General features: G+C 43.4%; 1 protein-coding gene across 1 annotated transcript in view; it reads right to left on the reverse strand.

Annotated features, from left to right (window-relative positions):
* Window positions 1-2,465: 2,465 nt before the first annotated feature.
* LOC147905033 (kinesin-like protein KIN-13A) overlaps window positions 2,466-23,129 on the reverse strand; it is a 121,002-nt gene continuing 100,338 nt past the window's right edge. Inside the window, exon 12 of the mRNA XM_087389483.1 lies at window positions 2,466-3,306. Within this exon, the coding sequence (XP_087245609.1) occupies window positions 3,118-3,306 (189 nt within the window). The 3' untranslated portion in view covers window positions 2,466-3,117. The remainder of the gene's footprint in view (window positions 3,307-23,129) is intronic.

Genomic DNA, 23,129 nt, shown 5'->3' on the forward strand with positions numbered 1-23,129 from the left:
AGTAAGTAAAAGTGGGTGTGGTAAAATATCACACTACGATCAATCGGCATGCATAATGCATCATAATTGTATTTCAACATACCCAGTTTTCTCGACATGTCACATAAATATGAACATAAATTCATGAAACATGGATCAAGGATATGTATTCCATTTCTAAATATTATTTCTCTCTTAAGAGAGAGAGACTTACCATTTTACATACTAAAAGTAGCCATATCTCTTGAAAGAGGCGTAAAATCAATAAAAGGATTATACATTTATGATCATGTCATTAAGAGCTTTTAGATGATACCACATCTCACATTAGCTTACATAACACGCGTTCATTACACTCACATGTGGAACCATCAAAGTTCATTTTCAATATGCTGACCTTGGATGTAGGTACCATTTAACAGCCCTTGCTATCATGACCACAAGTATGCTGTTACAAGGGGTAAAATATTTACAAATAGAGTACATATCCTTAATATACTCATCAAGTGTAATCTATTGATGAGTTTATTTCATGTCAAGCAAGCAAAAGTTTGCGATAAAACATCATGTGAGGTGTTATGCATATCACTTTTATACATAATACATCAGTGACATTTCAGCACATCCACTTTGATAGACATGTACTATGGTATCAAAACAAGGTGTAAATGAGTCGATTTACTCCTTTTATAAACATTGCATCTCTTTTCAAAAAAGATAATGCCTCTCCATGGTACATGCTTAAAAATAGCTATCTGGTAGAGGAATGATATTAAAAATTGCATTTGTGCATCAATGATCACATCATCCATGACTTTTTATGGTAGCCCACATCCAACAACGGCATACCAAAAGCTACATATGCTCAAATATAGGAGACATCCTACAATATGCTACTGTATAAAGCTTCAACATGCCAACATTGCCATCTTGAGAGGAATAATATTAAAAATTGCATTTGTGCATCAATGATCACATAATCCGTGAGTTTTTATGGTAGGCCACATCCAACAACGGCACACCAAAAGCTACGTATGCTCAAATATAGGAGACATCCTACAATATGCTACTGTATAAAGCTTCAACATGCCAACATTGCCATCTTGAGATAAAGATAGTATGCTAATGATAGACATGGGTACCAAATTTGAGTCTTGTATTTTTTTCAGATGTGTTGGACATGTTTTCCAAACGCCATTGTTATTACGAGTTGCTTGTACAATTTTACCTTTGATGTATGGCCCTATATGCCCACCCTCCCTATATACCTACATCCTCTACTTTGAACATGCTAACCTACCTTAGCTCTCACCATCTCACTATGCCTTCCTATATGTCCACACAACCATCCTATATTATGGCTCTTACTTATCTCAATTTGTTTTCCTATGCGACCATCCTCCCTATAGACATCTTTCATCCTTTGTTTTGGCACTATATTATTCTTCAACCCATCCTACTTTTCCTCTCTTATATCTTCCTAAATTTTCTGTGTTCAGCACTCTCATGATCGCCTTTGGCCTAGCCCTCTTGTTCATGCTCCAACTTGCATTCCCCACTAGCTATTTCCTTTTAGGATTTTATAACGTAAGCATCAAATCCTCTTGATAATGTGTATATGCTCAAGTTAGTGACAATGACCATGGCCTAATGCAGAATGGTTAGATGCTTTATCACATATCAAATATATTAAAGAAATTATGATGTTTAATTCCAATAAACAGGTTTTATCGGGCCTTAGGATGGTCAAAGAGTACCAAAGCATGACAAGAATACCAAGAATTCCAAGCCAACAAAATACTTAAAGATATACTTAAAGAATGCAACGTGATTATGTCACAACTTGCTACTAATGATGTTTTCTATCATTCATTGTAGATTGCCAACATGCTTGGCATTGCAGCTAACTACTACATACGTGATCTGGGGTAGTTGATACATTATGGTCAAAGTTGTAGTGATAATAAATAGACAGATTGATGGTATATGTCTGATTGATCAGCTCTTGGCATGCGCGGGTGGACTGAGAGGTCGGAGATCTATGGACACAAAAGCAAGAGACCCTGTGATATAGTCCACGACACTGTGTCCACCCTCGTGATGTAGATCACCACCAGCTCTTGTACAATGTCATCTCATGGACTCACATGTGTCAAGCAAATGCTGCCTGTAGCAGGTATGTGTGTCCAACGTACGTCTGGATCTCTGTCAGGCTAACTACTTATTTTCAGGGGGGAGACTCAAAAACCCTCAACATATATTGGTCTGATCTTACCCTTCTTTTGGTACTCTTGATCTAAAGTTATATTTATCTATACACGGATCCTGTTTGAAAAAGCAAAGAGTTAAACAGTGACCCACAGTCAGAAGGTTATTAGATGCATTCTAGAAACAATCAATTTGATCAATCCATAGATCAGTCACCCCCCCCCCCCCCCCCCCCCCCGCCTCCCCCACAAAAAGCACCCTCAAATTAGGGTTGAAAATTTCCTGATCCATATTTAACACCATGTTCACGTGAGTTTTTTACAATGTTCATCTTCTATACTCCGATTTGAGAAAGTGGCCTGAGAGAAGGCGATAAACAGAGACATTACTCCTCACCCAAAATAAAGACCTGAGATAATAACAATTGAAAATACAAAAACTCAAGTCTCAGGCCAATTCTGCATATGCTTTTCATGGCTGAAAAGAGCTGTCTTCTATCTCTAGAAGACTTGAACTTTTGAGGATAGGAATAGACAATCAAATAGATCTTAGATAACCTTTTGCAGGAGTTTAGGCACCCTGCATTTTCGGCCAGTTTTTGCAGGCTCCTCTTAAGTTTTGCTGGTGCTTTCCAAACCACCTTATCCCCATGGACAAACTTGGCAAGATGAAGGGTGAAAGCTTGCCATGCGATCATGCAGTCAATTAGACTGAATTTTTTTTCTGCCCTTACCATGTGTTTTATGAAGGTGCAAGGAGACCTTATTACTCAAGCTCAAAGCCTCGAACCTTGATCAGTTTGCTTGTACAAAGCTAGCTTGGACTTGCAAGAAAACAGCAGTTGATACTTACCTTCACTATGGGAACATACAAATGAGCCTTCACAAGATACCAATGCTATAACTTTTGCACATACGCAACATTTCAGCTTCATTGTCGAGTTGTACCCAGATTGTGGCTGAGAATCTCCTGGTCCTTCAAGTGACGTTGAAATCTTGCAAGTCGAGCCTGTAAATTTACAATTCCTGCTGCTTTCCGTGAAAGGACATAGCTCAATTGTGAAACATACCGATCAATGCGGCTCCCAGGCTGGTCCACCTCTGTGAGCAGCTTCATTTCCTGCAGATATAAATTTCCAATGCAAGTCATACACAAGCATATTTAAACAAAAACTCTCTCTCTCTCTCTCTCTCTCTCTCTCTCTCTCTCCCCTTTCAGCCCACCTGCCTCTCTCTCACCGTCAGCCCACCTGCCTCGCTCCCTCAGCCCAGGCCCCACATGCCTCCCTCTCCATGCTGCGTGGCACTCCTGCTTCAGGTCTGCTTCAATCATCACGACATTCCTGCTTCATCACACACCAGGGCCTGCTCCAACAAGTCACACCATTCCTTCTCTAGTTCTGCTCCAATCAGTGCACACAAAGGCTTCTGCAACCAGTCGCACCATCCGTCCGCCTGCTGCGCCATCCATTGGGCACTATTGGTGCTGTTTTCTTGACTCCGCCAGTAGCCCCAATCTGGTGTTGCTGATTCTTGCACCATTTGCTGTGCCATGTCACCTGGGCTAGAGGCTGTTTCGATCCTGGTGCTGCTGCTGCTGATTCGACCCTGTTTCGATCCTGATTTTACCCTGCTGGTTGCTGTTGACTCCAACTTGCTGCTGGACTGGTGCCTGTGGACCTGTGAAGCCACTGCTGGGATCCACATTAGGATACAGGTGCTGGTGGCACTCACCTGGATCTGGAAATAGAGAGTAGTTGAACCTGTGGACTGTTTTCTAGGTCACTCCAACATGGACAGCTCACCAGGAACAAGGACTAGAGGTGAGAAAGAAAGGAAATGCAACTCGTTTGGGTGAGCACACAGAAGATAGGTGGTCTCCATATCAAAACATACCTGGCCACCATGAGAGAAGTAAGCAAAATGCAGGATACAGACATCGAGCACCTACAAATCACTCCGCAATGGATTCGCTGGTTGTATAGTCCCCCCACTTGGTTGTTAGCCCTGTACTAGAGATTCTCTAGGTTGTGAGTAAGGTTTCTCTGGAGAAGGCCGGTTTCTTCTTTCAGCCTTTATCGTTTTTTTCCATACTCCACACCTTCGGAGTTGCTATTTTGTATGAATTTTTGCAAGCATTAAAAGAAGATTCCTTTCTTACCAAAAAAAAAACACTAGACTAATCCTAGTCTCTATGGCACAAGAGATTACGCCAAAAGCTCGCTCTTCAAAAGAGATCACTCAGCACGTCGTCATCCCTACCAAGCTAACCAGTGCAAACCAACTAAAAGTACTATAGTTGATCAAGGTCAATCCTCTTTAACCATGGTTAAGAGCCTTGAGCGAGGTCAAAAAATTTAACCTTAGTGAAATTGGTCTCATCGTAGTCAAGACAAATACTCTGTTGACTGTAGACAACTGTCGTAACCTAAACCAAGTCTCCCTAATGGAAGTCAGGACTACTTGATCCCAGTCGAGTGTCTTTGAACAACTAAAAGAGCTCTTTGTTGATAAGCAAAATAACCTTTTGACTATGATCAAATTAGAGGTCCAGTTTGTATTTTGACTTGGAGTATTTACAACTTGGTGACATCCCCTCGACTTCTAATCAGTTGACCTCAACTAAAAAGCCTCTTTGTAAATATCCAAAGTTTATGGTTATTTCTCCAAAGTCTGTAACATTGTGTAGCATGCAACGGTAATCTGATCGTGTAATTCCCAGCAAGACCTTCTTTAAACCTTTAGCGAGCAATTAGCGTCGTACACCATAGAGAGAGAAAGGAGATGAGGATAGAGAGAAAGTAGAGTCGCCAACCGATTGGGTTCCTGTACCCACAACTACTGCTCTAACTCCCCCTCTATAGACTTGGAAAGTCAATACAGGGACTGACTTAGAGATGTCAAGTCCAGAAGTAGATCAATGCAATGGTCTTCCGATCGGTTGGGAGGAAGCTGGGGTGGTAGATCATCCTGGAGCATGATGTCTTGGAACTCTTGGAGTAGATCCACCATTGCTTGCCCCAACGGAGGAGCGACTTGAGCTGCAGTGATTCGATCGGTTGGAAGGAAGCTGGGATGGCAGATCATCCCGGAGCATGATGTCTTGGAACTCTTGGAGTAGATCCACCATTGCTTGCTCCAACGGAGGAGCGGCTTGAGCTGCAGTGATTTGGCACAAGACGTAGACAACTGCACCCATGGCGCCCTTGCGAGTGACACGACCTGCTTGAATATGCGAGATTAACGAAATCACTGGTATGCTCTGATCGCCGCGTATCACAATGGGCACAAGTAAACCTTCCACAATAGTGAAGGTGTCTTGCCGCCAATCAGGCGCGTCGGTACATGCTCACAGAACCACTGAATCCCGAGGATCATGTCGCACTCCATCAAAGGAGTCAAAATACAATCCCGCATAAACATGGTCTTCTGAACTGAAAAAGTGAAATGGATGACCTTATGAGTGATGTGTATGCGAAAGCTGGGCATGAACCCATCCACTGTAAGCTTGTAAGACACCAAGGTGCGCCCCACTGTCTTCGCAAGCTCAAGGAAGATGGCATCTTCTGAACTCCCCATATCAAATAGGACAATAAACTGATGCCTGTGAGCTGTGCCGTACGCTCGAATGAGCACCTTCTTTTCATCTGAGAAATCATCCTCCTTACCTTCAAAGACCACCGTGGGAACAGCATTCAAAGCAAGAAAGATGGCATTCAAAGCTGAGGAACGAAGTAGGCGCTTTCGCTGCCTTCTCAGCAAGCAACTTCAGACAATCCCTCTTGCCATGCCCAGTAACGTAGGGCAATGAAAGCAACAATGTTAATGGTGGTATCGCTTCTACTCGTCGGACTGTGGATAGCCTCCCGTAATGCCCACTTTAGTCTTCTCATCCAAAGTCATCTTCAATCTGCGCTAGCAGAAAATGAGGTACAAACTGATGAATAAATTGCAAAATTGTTGAATGGTCACACTTTACCATCATGCTTAACAAAATTTCGAGTGGACCGAGTGAGTGGTGTTACCTTTGTCGATGACGAAGCTGTGGTAGTGACGACTGCAATGCTCAAACTTGCCTGCATAGCGGCTAACATTTGTTTATGTTGGAGAAGCATCACCTCTCGGTCTAGCTTTTGTTGCCTCTCTGCCTGGGCGAGCTCTGCACGTCGTAGTGCCCCATTTTTACGTTCCTCATGCATCAACAAAAGCAGTTTCTCAAAATCTGTGGTTTCTCTTTCTTCCAGCAGCTTTTCTACATCTTTTTCTTCTAGACATTGTTTTGTGTGGTCTAGCTGTCTTCTGCTTTCTTCTAACTGGGCTGAATGTACTTTGAGTTGCTGTAGGAGGACTCGATTCTGCTCTAGAGGGTTCGCCATCACTTGTTGAGCACTTGGCCGAAGCGGATCTTGTTGGTAGTCTTTCTCCTCTTCAAAGTCTTTCAGAGTGAATTCTTTTCCCGACCCTTCCATGGCACTTGATTGTGTGTCCTTTCTGATCTCAACACTACCATACACTCGCGATAGTCAAGCTGGATATAGCCCAAAGCTCTGATACCAATGTAACATGCAACGGTAATCTCATCGTGTAATTCACAGCAAGAACTTTAAACCTTTAGCGAGGAAATAGCGTTGTACACCGTAGAGAGAGAAAGGAGATGGGGGTAGAGAGAGAGTAGAGTCGACAACCGATTGGGTCCCTGTACTCACTGAGGGCCCCTCTCCCAATCAGGGGAGAATTTGCTTTATACTTGGAGAACTGAGAAATGCAAAGAACACTCTTCGAGAGAGCATAGAAAACGTGCTTCTCAAGAGCTCACTATGCACACGTATAGCAGACCCAAAGACTTGAGAGGCAGCGCCAACCAATACGGAGACCTTGATGCTGTCCACACTAACGATGTAGGACGCTTCTGCAAGGCAAGGGAGAGGCTTGTGCTGTCCACCAAAATGCAGGGTTACTGCGTGGGTGAGAAAGTGAAAGCTAGGAGTGATAGATCCTATAAGAGAGCTGAGAGATGACATAAATAAAGAGCTGAGAATGAGCTGAGTGAAACTGTAAAAGATAACTGGAAAGAGCTGCTGAAGAATGAGCTGTGTAAAACTGTAAAAGATAACTGGAAAGAGCTGCTGAAACAGCTGCTGAAGAATGAGCTGTGTAAAACTGTAAAAGATAACTGGAAAGAGCTGCTGAAACAGACCCTAAACCTTACTCCGTTTGCTGTCCCGACTCCCTGTCTGATGCGCTGCATGAACACCTTCCCAGAGGGCTGAACTGGTACCAATGGCTGAGGCTGGTCAGAGGGCCACTGGGGGTGACTGTCAGGCTGTTCAGAGGGGGCTGAGGAGGAGCTGTAGGAGGCTGAAGTGCTGGGAGAAATAAACGAGGAAAGAGGGCCTGGAGGCCCCCTATTTTGGGGCTGGTTGGCTGGCCCGATAAAGGCAGTCCTAGGCCCCATAAATGGCAGCCTTAGGCCCCATAAATGGCAGCCCTAGGCCCCATAAAGGCAGCCCTAGGCACCATAAATGCAGTCTAGGGAGGAGTGCAGGGTAGCCTATAAAGGCAGCCCTTCCCCTGCCATTCTCTTCAGTTGTTCCAGCCTTGAGGGGTGTGAGAAACATGGTGAAGGGAGAGAGAGAGAGAGAGAGAGAGAGAGAGAGAGAGAGAGAGAGAGAGAGAGAGTGTGTGTATTAGGATGTGAGGAAATAATGCTCAAATGAAGACATGAAAAAGGCTCTCATTCAATCATCAAGTATATACAAGAAAGTGAAGTACAAGCCATTCTCTTCACTTGTTCCAGCCTTGAGGGGTGTGAGAAACATGGTGAAGAGAGAGAGAGAGAGAGAGAGAGAGAGAGAGAGAGTGTGTGTGTGTGTGTGTGAGTGTGTGTGTGTGTTAGGGTGTGAGGAAATAATGCTCAAATGAAGACATGAAGAAGGCTCTCATTCATTCATCAAGTATATACAAGACAAGTGAAGTACAAGCCTTATATAAGCTACTCACTCACACACTAGCACCTAGTACATCTGGAATAAGTCCCATGATGACACGTGGCACTCACACATGACTCACACACATAGACTAGTACTTCACACTAACACATCACATCACCACACTCTTTCGCTATGATATCTCCAACAAGGGGGCCCAGAAGGGCTCCTATCCTAGCCTGGACCTCAACCTATCCATAAATCTAAGACGGAAACACTACCCTACGGTTCTCTTGTGGGTACTAGTTAGCAAGGACTGATCTTCTGACTTGACCTAAGGCTAAGAGACAGACTTACGTAGCTTGTGCCAGACTGTCCCTGGACAAGGGGTCACAGCATACGACAAAATCTCCTATCAGGGAACTATTACGCACTTGTCGATGTAGCCAATGTGTCACTTTACACCGAAGTGCAGGGATGCATGTGAAACATTAGCATATTGCTCTCTTATCTCATCAAAATGTGAGAATCCTTATTATATTATAGATAGTGGCCAATGTAATGTAATAAGTGGGTTAGGGGCACTTTTCCCTCTTAGAGGTTTTACAGTCTAATCCCTAACTACGATTAGTGATTAGACAGGGTCTTGTCACTTAGACAAAACCCCTCATCTCTCTTTTGTACTTTACTTCATTCAGTCCACTATTGAGTGACCTACGTTTAGCTCACTCTTGCTCTCCGTTTTTCTCACCTTTGGTATCAGAGCAATGTTTCTTCCCGAACCTGCTCCCAACTCCTGCATCTGCTCTCAACTCCTTGCTCTTGGCTCCCGTCCTCGAGCTCCAGCTTGTCCGTACAGTTTCATACTGTACCAATGCCACCGTACAACCCGCAAGCAATCAATACAATAATATGGTCATCCGTATTATTTGCCGCCGCCAACCGTGCCTCTCTGCGTAGTTGTCTGTACAGCTCGTGCGCCATCTGTCTGTACAGGTCGTACACCTACGCCAGATCCATATAGTTGCGCCGCACGTCTGAACTGCATCAGCACCGTACAACTCTCGCATTCTGTTCGTACATGCATTCCGTAACAGTTCTGTCGTACAGCTTCCGTACCCGTCATTTCGTACAAGTAGTCGTCATACGTACATTTGTACGATTTTCATACAGTCGACTACACTTTTGTCATACACTTCCGTCCATACAGTCTATACTGTACGGACTTTTGCAAGTCGTCAGAGTAGAGTACTTGCACAAGGTTCTTGTTGGAAGGGCTTTCTTTGCAGGTGGACCTTGGAAGGCATTTTTTGGCAAGCAAGTGTTTTTTGGAAGATATTCTTACAGAGAGCCATTGTTTGGCCTGCGTTTTGGGAGCAAATTTGGGGCTTTTCAGTTTGTTGCAGAGAATTGCAAAAATTTAGGGCTTTTGGTTCATTTGTCCCTTTCAGGTGCAATTACTTCCAAAACATTGGGCCTTTTGGCATTCGGATGCACTTTGGCAGTTGAAAGGCCATTTGGGAGATTCGCAAGCAGTTCTGGACTCGGTGTGAGTAAATTTGCACACTTTTGCCATTTTTTGCAGATTTCTAGGCATTTAGCAGAGCATTGTAGTGCATTTTGAGCCTTTGATAGACTGTGACAATATTTGTCACTGTGGGCAGATTTTCTTTGGCAAACTTTACTTGTGCATTTTACATCCCAGGAAGGGATTTTACTTGTTCAGTTTGCTGTATTTTTTAGTTTGGAGTCCTCACACAGAAGGGTAAGTTGGATGGCACCAACTACTCCTTGTGGAGTTTTATGGTTCGCAACATTTTGGGTGGCAGACATCTCTAGGATTATGTCAATGGAGATGAAGCAAGGCCAAATATAGTGGCTACACCTGTCACTCCTACAGCTGGAGGTAAGGGTAGAGGTCAAAATGGAGCCCAAGTGGTTGGAGTTGTTGCTCCCCTACAATAGAATAGAAAAGATGGCATTCTAGAGATGCACAAACTCTACGAGTGATTTCTCTTTTTGAATACTCACATCACAAAGCTTCAGGATTTGAGGGGAGCAACTGCTGAATATTGATGAAGTCATTCCGGATTCAGAGATGATTACCACCACTCTGCTATCTTGGTTTCCACACCTCGCTGAATTTGTCATTGAGGGGGGGGCAGCAATCCTCTCTCTTTTCACAAGTTGGTAGGAATTCTGTTGCAGGAAGAGCAGGCACGAAGAAATATGGCAACACGGGCTGGCGAGCATGCCATACTTTCTAAGTCTAAGCCCAAGGGAAAAGGACAACAAAAGAAACATGCCAATCAGCCCGCACAACAGCATAAAGCTGATTCAGGACAGCCCTCTTATAAGGCTAAGGGTGATGCAGATAAGCCTAGAAAGAAGAGCATTTGTCACTACTGCAAGAAGCCAGGTCATGCAAGAAGCGCATAGCTAAAGAAAATAAAAGGGATTCAGGTATGGCTGTGTCAGATGCATTAGCTCCTTCATTTGCATGACAGGGGAGATGTTTCAGCCAACTTTGATCCACTTCAGATTTTTCAATGGATAGTTCAAATGCTACAGCCACTATTGAGGATGACTCTTATGCTTTCTTGACTTGCAATTATGATCCTTAAAAGGATGCATGCTCTCTCAGTGTCATTGAAACACTAAATAGTTGGTATTTTGATACTGGTGCTTCAAAGCACAACACTTCTAAGAAGAGCCTTTTTGCATCTCTGCATCCTCCACCTACTAAAAAGAAGGTGACTTGTGCAAACAATTCTACTTATTCAGTGTGTGGAGTGGGGGCAGAAATTAAAGAGATACATGCAGCCTCTCAAGGAGAGTAGGCTTGAGGAGAGGCTTGAGGCCCCATTGCCTGGTAGGACTCGTAATGTGCATTGGATGCATGCCATGCACAATGAATTGCACTCCATTGAAAAGAATTAGACTTGGGATGTTGTGGATTTGCCACTAGGTAAGCATGCCATTGGTACCAAGTGGGTTTTCAAGGTAAAAAGGAAGCCAGATGGGTCCATTGACAGGTACAAAGCAAGGCTGGTTGCCAAAGGCTATGCACAAAAGAAGGGCATAGATTATAAGGAGACTTTTGCTCCTACATCCCGGATGACCACCATACGGTTAGTTATTGCCATGCCTGCAAATTTTGTTTGAAATGTCCATCAGTTGGACATAAAAACAGCTTTCCTTAATGGGGAAATTTGCAGGAAGAGGTTTATGTCAAACAACCTCCTGGATTTGAATTTTCAGGTTTCTGGCAATGCACTTCAAGTTTGCAAGCTTAACAAAGCTTTATGTGGACTGAAACAAGCCCCACGTGCATGTTATGCCAAGATTGATGCATTCCTGGCAAGTAAGGGGTTACATAATAGTCCCATGGAAAGCACACTCTACATCAAGAAGGATGGGGGAGATATTTTGGTCATCATTCTTTATGGCATGCTGCTCACAAGGTCAAATGAGGAAATAATTGCAGATTTTAAAGCTGAGTTGAAAGCTCAATTTGACATGACAAATTTGGGCATGTTAGATTTTTATTTGGGGATCCAATTCATACAAGACAAGCGTGGCATCGTTATGTCTCAATCCAAGTATGTGCAAAAGCTCTTGGATAGGTTCAACATGCATGATTGTAAGCCTATAGCCACTCCCATGGGGCCGGGGCTGAAGCTTACTATGTATGATGCAAGTGAATCAGTGGATGTCACACTTTACAGCCAAGTTGTTGGATGCCTCATCTACTTGTGCAATACACAACCCGGTACTCAGTATGCAGTATCTCAAGTGAGCAGATATATGCACAACCTAAAGACAACACATTGGCAGGCTGTAAAACGCATCTTCCGTTATTTGCAAGGCACAAAGTCTTATGGCTTGATGTTTCCCAAGGGGGATGACTTGCAGATGCATGCTTACACTGATTCATACTGGGCTGGAGACTATGATACCAAGCAGTCCACTAGTGGTAATTGTTTCCTTTTGGACAAAGATTGCATTTCTTGGCTGAGCAAGAAGCAATCTACAGTGGCTACTTCCTCATGTGAAGCTGAGTACAGGGCAGCTTTCACAGCGACAGTTAAATGTGTTTGACTGCGACATTTGTTCGCTAATCTTCTTCGTCTCTTATTAGAGGGTCCTTCTCCAATTCTCACTGATAGTCACACTACTATTGCAATGGCAAAGAATCCTGTGTTTCATGCTCGCAGAAGCACATTGAGGTTCATTATCATTATGTCAGAGACAAGTTGCATGCAAGGGAGATCTGTATGATCTATGTGTCAACACATGACAATGTTGCAGACATCTTCACTAAAGCACTTCCACATGAGAAGTTTGAGGCATTTCGCAGTGTCCTAAACTTATCTCCTTTTAGTGATTGATCACTACCTTGTACACCACATTGGCACTGCATGGGGGTGTTAGAATTATTATTATATTCTAGGTAGTGGCCAATGTAATGTGATAAGTGGATTAGAAGCACTTTTCCCTCTTAAAGGCTTCCCCCTAACCACAGTCTAACCCCTAACTACGGTTAGTGATTAGATAGGGTTTAAAGAGTGGCCTCTCTAGGGCTGTTCTTAAGTCCAAGGCATAGCAAAAAGGAATGTATCTTCCCATGGTGCCTCCTTCAAACCATAGAGGGCCTTTTTTTACCCTGCACACCTTAATTTCAAAACCTTCAACCTCAAAGCCTAGAGGTTAGGTGAGGGTGGCATAAACCTCTTCTAGTAAAACCCCATGAAGGAAAGCAGTCTTAATGTCCAGCTCATGGACCTCCCAGTGCCTGTGGAATGCGAGAGCAATGACACACCGAATGGTCATGATGCATAAAGTGGGATTGAATGTCTCCTCAAAATCAATGCCATGCTACTACTGGGCATAGCCTTTTGCAACAAGGCGGGATTTGTAGCGGTCAACACTACCATCAGCTTTCCGTTCAATTTGTAGACCCACTAGGTGCCTATCGCATGCTTGCCTGGTGGCAAGTCATACAACTCCCATGTGCCATTTAAATGAATGGAATCAAGTTCAGCTTTCAAGGCATCCATCCATTCTCTGCTATCAAATGCATCCTTGTGACAAGAGGATCCTCATTGCAGGCTGTAGCAATCAAAGAAAACATGAAGCAAATTAGCAGCCATTTGTTTTTTACCACCTCTGGTACAGGCAGCCAAGGGCTCGGCTTGCTTGCTGTCCCGTGAAGTATCCGAGAGAGAGAGAGAGAGAGAGAGAGAGAGAGAGAGAGAGAGGATGGAAATCTGTTTTTTCATGTAGGAATGCCATTTGTGAGCATGGGAAGCTTGTTTTGGATGCTTTTTGGTGTTTCAAGTTGATAGGAACTTAGTAGGCTTGATTGCTAAGGTGTGTGTGTGGTCTAATCACCTCAAAAAACAACAAAACTAAGGATTTTTGTCAAGTTTTGAAGTAGTTTCATGTTCTAGAACTTCGCTTTTCTAAGTTTTTGCATTTTGACTTTCAAAAAGTGTTTGTTTTCTAGTTTTTTTTCATGGAGTAGGTAGAATAGGTAGTGTAGCACCCCCCCATCACAAAAAATCAGGAACAGAAACTAATCCGTGCAGAGAGTCAAGAGTTTGTTCCCACTTTCATTCTCAACCATGCCAAGAAAGTGCTTGAAACAAGAGAAGACATCGGACTTGGCCTTCATGCCATAAACCCCATTGAATCTAGTGAAGTCATCCACAAGAAAATCATAATCTATCATATGCTGGTCATAGGGGCATTGTGCCTACTTTTACAGCCCTAAATAGACTCTTCTATTGGCCAAACATGAAGTTCCTTACATTTCAAGATGTATATCATGTCAAAAAGCAAAATATGATAGAGAAAAACCCAAAGGGCTGTGACAATCTATTCACCATTGACTTCATTACAAGAATCCCCACGAAAAATCAAGGACATGGCATGATTTAGACCATAGTGAACAGATTTAGTAAACAACCTCATTCATTCCATCTCGATAACAACTGAAGGCTCGTAAAGCTACACACCTATTCATTAGGTGTATCTTCAGACATAATAGGTGTAAGACTAGAATCTATCCAATCGTACAAATTCAGATTTTGGTTCTTCTAAAGACAATTCTATAGGAGCATAAATCTATAGTTTTTGGCGGAGATTCTAAATTCACTAGTAACTTTTTACGGATCTTAGGCTCCCTAGACCTACATCCATGCAAGATTTGGTTGCAAAATGATTTTGTATGTGCCGCGTGGAAGGTATAATGCGTACATTTTTGCATGCACTCACTACTAGTGACTACGTATGAAAAATGGCGCACCTATTGACTAAATATTCTTGGCAAGTAATGTTTGAAACCTTGAAACCATTCTAAGTTTTTATTCAGCATTCCATCCTCAAACTAATGGCCAAAGTGAAATTACTATAGCACCCTACTGGATCTGCTCAAAATCTATGTACATGACCAGCAGACCATGTGGGAAAAATATCTCTCCATAGTTGAGTTTTCTTACAATAATACCATACACCAAAGATAAGATCTTTGCCGCTTATCAATTCGTAGAAAATTATGACTCTGCTTATGCCATAGTCCGCATAGCCATCCAAAAGGCTCAGGAAAAACAAGGGGCAGCTGCAAATAAAAGACAGAGGGCCTTTGAGGTCAAAGAAGAACAATGGGTTTTACTAAAGTTTGAAAAAGCTAGGCTGAAAACCACAGTGGGACAAAACAAGATCTCTTTCAAGTATTATGGCCCTTCCAGTGTCTTGAAGGTTATCAATCAAGTTTCAGTTCGGCTCGGTTTACAATCACACTGGAAGATATACATCTTCCATGTATGTTTGATCAAACCCTACGTTGGGGATATTCCTCATGAGACAATATATGAAGATCCACCAGAAGTGGAGGATAATGAGATACTTTTGGTTCCAGAACAAGTAATCTTCCACGACTTCATCACAGGAGACGACTAAAGTTACAAAAAAGTATCTCTTGAAGTTCAAGGATTCCCATCTATAGATGCTGAATGGATAGAAAAGATTAATGCTTCAGGAGTTAAGTGACATTCTTGATGCTTCCAGAAGCACTTGAGTTGAGGTCAACTGAATAAAAGACGGAGAGAATGCCACTTCTCTTCACAACATACATCCACTTGCTAGGTAATTTATTTATTGCATTATCTTTATTTGCTGGAAATTTCAAGTTCTTAAATTAGGATTTGTGCCAAAAGAATGCATATGTTTTCATACTATTCAGTTAGGTACTAATTGGCTCCCTCTACTTCTAAAATTCCTAACTTCCATCCACTAACGATTTGTGCCCGAAATCAATTGCAATAGGTTCCTAATTTGCTGTAGAAAATTCCTAGCACTAAACCTTCCTGCGCCTCTCCCACTCTCTCTCCCGCTCTCTCTCTCCCACTAAACGTAAGTTGGTGCTTATTTAATTTAGGTGGTTGAGAAAGAGGGAACCGGTTGAGAGAGAAAGAGAGGGGAAGGGAGCCAAGTGAGAGGCGGCAGTTGGGTGAGAGAGAGGGAGTCGGATGAGAGGCGGCAGCTGGGTGAGAGAGACAGGGGAAGGGAGCCGAGTGAGAGCTAGGCAGTTGAATGAGAGGGGGAAATATAAAGGAGAGCAAGGCAGTGACGAGAGGCTTCCCACAACAATGGTAATCACCTTCGAGAGACTTCCCACAACAAAGCTTACGTTAATCAACTAGACGCTCCCTTCAATTAATGCCCTTTGCTTAGGTTAATCCTGTCTTGCAACACAGGAGAGTAATTAATGCAGGACAAAAACTCATTGGGGCATCTTACTTGGCTAAGATCTAGCATTTGAGGGTGGACCTCCATTGAAGACGTTAAGGCCATTAGCCCCATGCGTTGAGACGCATCTGTTTAAGAGAAACGTAAAGACCCCAACCCACCCGACTACAAAAAAATGGGACCTATCAAATACATGTAATGCACACTGACCCAACAACTATTAAAGAGTGTGCTTGCAGTAGAGTTGGATATGGGCCTGTTAACATGAAAGAGTCCAAGAGATAGAAGACAACACGACAAACTAATATGCCTAATAGGTTATGTGAGAAGGCCAACCAAAGTCAAACTAACCCTCAGCCGAATTGAATTTCTAGTTAAACAAATAAAGAGTGGTTAAAATAGTCTACAATTTCAGTATGACACGAGGGATGATGACGTAGCATGCTGAGGTGGCAGCGCGCTGCGCCATGGGCCAAATGGTAGCCCATGAGCACATGGAATCCTATGGGAACATGTGGAGGGCCATGCATGAACCATGGCAGCCTGTGGGGACATGTGGAGGAACTGCAGCACCAATGCAGCCCACCAAAACCCAAGGGAGCCAGCCAAATGGGAACACACTCCCACGTTTTTGAAGCTGCCCACTCGTAAATCTATAAAAGAAACACTCCCCCACCCTCATTTGCACCCAGCCTTCTCTCCCTCATGCTGGTGTATACTCTCCTGCAGCTTTTCCTTCCCACAGCATCTCCTCCTGCCTCTAGAGAGCCTTCTCTATGCAGTCCTGCAGCAGCAGAAGACCTTGCAACAGCAGCCTCTGCAGCAGCACCAACCCCTGCAAACAGCACTTCTGCAGCAGCAGCAGCTCCAACAGGAGCTTCTCCTGCAGCCTCTTTCTTACAGAAACAACTCTTACAACAGCTCCTCTTGCAGCCCTTTCCTACTGCCACTCCTGCTGTAGCAGCCCTTCCAACAGCAGCCTCTGCAGCAGCACTCACCCCTGCAAACAGCACTTCTGCAGCAGCAGCAGGCCCTTGCAACAGCAGCCTCTTTCTCTTCAGAAACAACTCCTACAGCAGCTGCTCTTGCAGCCTCTCTATAGAAACTCATACTGTAGTTCTCCTACAGCAGCTCTTCCTGCAGCAGCACCTTTCCATACTTGATCCTATTCCCAGCAGCTACTCTCAATTTTGAGGCAAATCTATGATAAATTTGCATTGTTCAGTATCTTTCTTGAACCAGCGAAATCTAGACTCACACAGTTATGCTATATCAAAATCTCATTTTCAAAGCTTTGGCTAAGTGTTACTGATGTTTGGAAACAGTGATAATTGTGTAGGAATCTTCCCTCAGGATTGGAGAGCCCTTGGAGCCTTGAGTATCTTAGCTAGGCTACTTTCTGGGACACTATTCTGTATATAGGCTTACTACTCAGCCTTGACCTTCATTTTCATGTCTTGTACATAGCTCCAGCTATAGTCCAAGTCCTATCAGTTTGGTCTCAAGTTAGGAAGGCGACTGATATGATTAACTTCAACACCTTGGTCTTGTATCTCAGTGTACTAAAGAGCCTGGATGTGTGTGTGTGTGTGTGTGTGCGCGCGCGCGCGCGAAATCCAATCTTTTAGCATTGAAAGAAGCTGATTGGCATGCACTTCTCTAACCTGGCCACATCCTCCCTCCCCACACTCTTGTGAGGCATCTAGGATAACCCATTGGCTGGAATATTACCCCTCAACAACAGCTCAAATGGGTGCTTCAAAAGATCAACAAGAAGCTGGAATACTGGCATTTGTCCACTTGGCCTCTACATGTTCGACTTCCGATAGTCCAGTCTATCATTATGGCATACGTGCAATTTTATTTGCCTCTTCTTCCCTGGTCTTTTAAGCATTTGGCCTCCTTTATGTCCCAGGCTATGGAGATATTTTGGAAAAGCAAATCTCACAAAAAGGCATTGCGACTTCTTCCCATGCAGGCTGTTTGCTCTCCTAAGACTCATGGGGCCTGAATCTTCAGTTTCATATGCTGGCAAGAAAGAGCACTATGATTGCTGATTTTTTTCAGCAAAAACAGCCATGGGCTATTATGTTAGCAGCTATGTGTGGAAACATGACGTCCCATGCATATGGGCATTGGATTACAGATCACTGGGAAGCAGTCATGACCACATTTCAGGGGAAAATTCCTGGCTGTCCTGTCTCTACTGCTTTCATTCATGATTGGAAGAGAATTCTCTCTTATGCTAAATGGACAGGTGCTTCTTCCAATCATGGTAATTCTTTTCGCTTGGAAAGTATCCATTGGAACAAGGTGTTTGAATCGCCTCTTGCTTTACAGGCGCCTATCAAAGCATATAATCTTATGAAACTGGGCATAAGATTTATCGGAGATGTTGTGGATCAACATGGTTATGTGGTTTCATTCCCACAAGCTTGCAGGACATTCCCCTTGGGTCTGCATCATCGGCCCATTTGGAGAATACTTACAACTATGTTGCAGCCATTTCAACCTGTGCCTCCACTGTTTGTACAGGACAGATTGCTGGACTGGAATCTGACTTCCTTATCCCCTACTACCTGTTCGCTTTCAATGCATAATCTCGCCTCCTCGATGGTTTACAGATTTCTTCTTCCACCGCCATGGATTGATAAGCATGCCAACAATCTTTGGAATTTGGATAGGCCTCTATCTTGGTGGCAATCACGACTCAAGAAATTTTGGAAAGCCAAATTGCCATTGAAACAGAGGCTTTTCTTTTGAAGATGTATAGTGGGAGCTTTTTCCATTGGGGTGAAATTGACAGCACGTCGCATTGCTTCCTCTTCCTGCCCCCGTTGTTCTTATCACCGTGAGACAGTTCCCCATTTGTTATGGTCTTGTCCGCACTCTCGGTTATTGATCACTCATGTTTCTCATTTGCTGCGGCTTCAGTTTCCCTCTATCAGATTTGGGAAACTATTCTGGATGTTTGGATGCTTCTCATCCAAGATGTCTCCATTCCTCCTTTTCTTTCACTGGACTCGCTTTTGGGTACTCTGGACTATTTGGACACAGAGATTGCACTCTAGGATGAGACAACAGTTTCCTCAGGCATATGTTTTCTTCAAAATGTCCCTCAAGCAATCTTTACATGATAGCTATGCTGCGAGGGACTTGGATGCGACTAGCCTTGAAGTGTTTTCTGACTGTTTTTGAGTTCTTCCATTAGGCTCTCTTTTGGAGTCTAATATGATGTACATTGATCTCAAGTTAATAATATAGTTACTGGTTTCACAAAAAAAAAAGTGTGTGTGTGCGTGAGCCGCCCCAGACCAAGGAAAAGAATGAGAATTTGCAATCCAAGGCAACAAATCGAAATGGAGCAAAGAATGCTAAACCAGTTAATCAGGTGCAATCAATTGCTGGAAAAGCAAAAGAAAAAGAAAAAGAGAAGATGAAGGAATCTGTGGGGACAGATCGAGATGGTTTTAAACAGCCTAAGAAGGTGGTTGTATTGAAGCAACGCCCCTTTCAATCTCGTCAATGGGATGCTTTTTCTCCCTTACCAGGACAGGCTTCTACTTCATGGTTATGATATTTTTAATGCTGATACAATGCACTTTTCGGGGGTCTGCATGCTGGTAAAACATGATATGCAGCCCATGGTTGCTTACAATGACCCTCAGGGTCGATGGATGGTGATCAGGTGCACTTGGCAGGCTGATCTCTATGAAATAGCATCTGTTTATGCATCACAAACCTCTGCGACTAGAGCTCAAATGTGGGTCTCCCTCAAACAATATCCATGGCTGTCCAATGCTTTTTTGTGTGGAGACTTTAACAACTCACCTGCCACTCAAGACAATACCACTCATCGTTCTCACATGATCCCCACTGAGCTTCGACATTGGGAAGATATGCTCTCATCCCTGCATAGAAAGATCTATGGCTCTCAACAAGGGACAAAGATATGGGTTATACATATCATCACAATGCATTTACTCATTAGTGGGCTCGACTTGACAGATGGTATTTGCTGCATGCTCAGCAGTATGCTGATTTTACATGTACACTATGGGTTGATCATTCCCTCTTGCTATCTGATCACTTTCCACTATGCTTGACACTATCTATAGCAAGTCTGACAGATGATATGCCTTTTTTTGGTCGTCGACTGCTCCATGTTAACAATGCTTATTTGCTGCATCAGCAATTTCAGAACATGGTGAGAGTGGCTGTCTGTCCCCTCCTCTCAGATGCTCAGGAGGATATGGATTTTGCTTGGGTCAGTCTTGCTCATCGCTTGCAGGCTGTTATTCAAGATTATGGACAGAGCTACATGGGTAACCTCAGGCTCAAGCTGAAATGGGCTCAATCTCACAAGCAGCAAATGGAGTCTCACAAGCAGCAAATGGATGCAATCAGTTCTCATAGACAGCTTACCTCTTCTGAACAAGATTCTTGTGCTTATGCGGTTCATATCATTCACCAAAATGATCTTCGCAAATTAAAGAAGTGGCAAATCCGAGCTCGCATGAAACCCCTTTTGGATAAGGGCTGTTCCTCCAAGGCCTTTTTAAAGGTCTCCACGCGGATAGGCGAAAGGAGGATATTTGCAGGATCAAGAAAGATGATGGCACCTGGACCACTTCCAAATCAGAATTGGAATTGCAATGTTCTAGTCATTTCCAGCATCTCTTTTCTCTTCAGCCTGATCATTTGATACAAGTGAATGCAGCTAGGTCTCAATTTCTTATGCATGTCTAGCCCATATTGTCTCGGGAACAGGCTCATGCATTGGAGCAGCCTTTTATGCTTAGTGAACTGGATGATGCTTTGAGTCATCTACGTAAAAGCAGCTCTCCTAGTTGGGATGGTTTGACTGTCGAATTTTTCCGTGTAATTTGGGGTGATCTCAAGAACACTCTTCTTCTAATGATCAATCATGCTTGGGCAGAACAATCTCTTCCTCCATCCTGGAAACATGGCCTGGTCAAATGGATTCCCAAAAAAAGGTTGTGTGAGACGATGGCTGATTGGCGGCCTATATCTCTCATGCCTGTTATTTACAAACTCATCGCTAAAATGATTGTCCTCAGGGTTCGCTTCCTTTTGCAAGCACGACTTCATCCTAGGCAGTATGGGTTTGTCCCCAGAAGGCAGATCACTGACAATATCTCCAATGCTTTGCTTGCGATTGAGTATGCCAAATATTCTTAACAAGATGTTCTCATTCTGCAAGTAGACATTGCAAAAGCATTTGATACAATCCATTGGGATTTTATTTCTCAGACTATGCATAAATTGGGATTTGGCCCTCGGCTCGTCCATAGTATCTACTGGCTCTATTCTCAGGCCACGGCGCAGTGCCTGCTTGGTGGTGGATTGTCAAGAACTTGGACTATGACCCGCTCAGTGAGACAGGGATGCCCTCTTAGTTCCTTACTGTATGCCATTGCTACCCATCCGTTACTGTTGCACATGGACTATCTTGCAGACATATGACAGCTTCATGGCTTGCAAATTCCAGGGGCACAGTCATTTCTTGCACAGGCATATGCTGATGATTCATACTTTATGCCCAGGAATTCTCAAAGTGATCTTTCTCATTTGATGCATGCACTGAATGACTTTGGTATAGCTGCTGGACTGCATATCAATTTTCAGAAATCCAAACTTCTAGCTATGAAAGAAGCTGATTGGCATGCACTTCTCTGGCCAGGCCACATTATCTCTTCCCATACTATTGTGAGGCATCTACGCTACCCCATTGGTTGGAATATCACTCCGCAACACCAGCTCAAATGGGTGCTTCAAAAGATCAACAAGAAGCTGGAATACTAGCATTTGTCCACTTGGCCTCTACATGTTCGACTTCGGATAGTACAGTCCATCATTATGGCATATGTACAATTCTATTTGCCTCTTCTTCCCTGGTCTATTAAGCAGTTGGCTTCCTATATGTCACAGGCTATGGAGATATTTTGGAAAAGCAAATCTCACAAAAAGGCTTTGCGGCTACTCCCAATGCAGTCTATTTGTTCACCCAAGACTCATGGGGGGCTGAATATTCTCAATCTCCAGGTTCATATGTTGGCAAGAAAGAGCACTATGATTGCTGATTTCTTTCAGCAAAAACAGCCATGGGCTATTATGTTAGCAGCTATGTGTGGAAACATGACTTCCCATGCATATGGGCATTGGATTACAGATCACTGGGAAGCAGTCATGACCACATTTCAAGGGAAAATTCCTGGTTGCCCTGTTTCTACTGCTTTTATTCATGATTGGAAGAGAATTCTTTCATATGCTAAATGGACAGGTGCTTCCTCTCATCATGGTAATTCTTTTCGCTTGGAAAGCATCCATTGGAGCAAGGTGTTTGAATCGCCTCTCGCTCTACAGGCACCTAATAAAGCATACAATCTCATGAAATTGGGCATAAGACTTGTTGGCGATGTTGTGGATCAACAAGGATGTATGCTTTCATTTCCACAAGCTTGCAGGACATTCTCCTTGGAACTGCATCATAGGTCCATTTGGAAAACACTTTCAACTATGTTGCAGCCATTTATTCCGGTTCCTCCACTGTTTGTAAGGACAGATTACTAGACTAGAATTTGACTTCCTTACCTCCTGCTACGCATACGCTTTCAATGCATAATCTGACCTCCTCGAAGGTCTACAGATTTCTTCTTCCACCGCCATGGATTGACAAGCATGCCAACACTCTTTGGAACTTGGATAGGCCTTTATCTTGGTGGCAATCACAACTCATGAAAATCTGGAAAGCCAAATTGCCATTAAAACAAAGGCTTTTCTTTTGGAGATGTATAGTGGGAGCTTTTTCCATTGGGGTGAAATTGGCAGCATGTCGCATTGCTCCCTCTTCTTGCCCCCGTTGCTCTCACAGTGTCATCTCTGTATAAAGTGTTATTATTTCCGCCTTGGATTTCTGACAGAGCAAATTCTGTTTGGCATATGGATCGCCCACTAAAGTATTGGAGAAAGCGACTACGTCTCCTATGGCATTATAAAGTCCCTCTTCGGCAACAGCTTTACCTTTGGCGAGTCCTACTTGGCATTTTTCCATCTACCCAATTACTCACACATAGACATATTGCTCCGGTTGTTTGCCACAAATGTCTACGACACTATGCTGAATCTGTGCTTCACATCTTCTGACACTGTCCACACACTTGTGCTTTCATCGCTCTCATCCGACAAAGGCTTCGAGCGAGATTTCCTACTGTTACTTTTGGCAGGTTTTTCTGGTTGTTTG

Source organism: Dipteris shenzhenensis, chromosome 2 (genome assembly GCF_047967505.1).
Source record: "Dipteris shenzhenensis isolate YYH24624 ecotype China chromosome 2, Dip_SZ_1.0, whole genome shotgun sequence".
Taxonomy (NCBI): Eukaryota; Viridiplantae; Streptophyta; class Polypodiopsida; order Gleicheniales; family Dipteridaceae; genus Dipteris; species Dipteris shenzhenensis.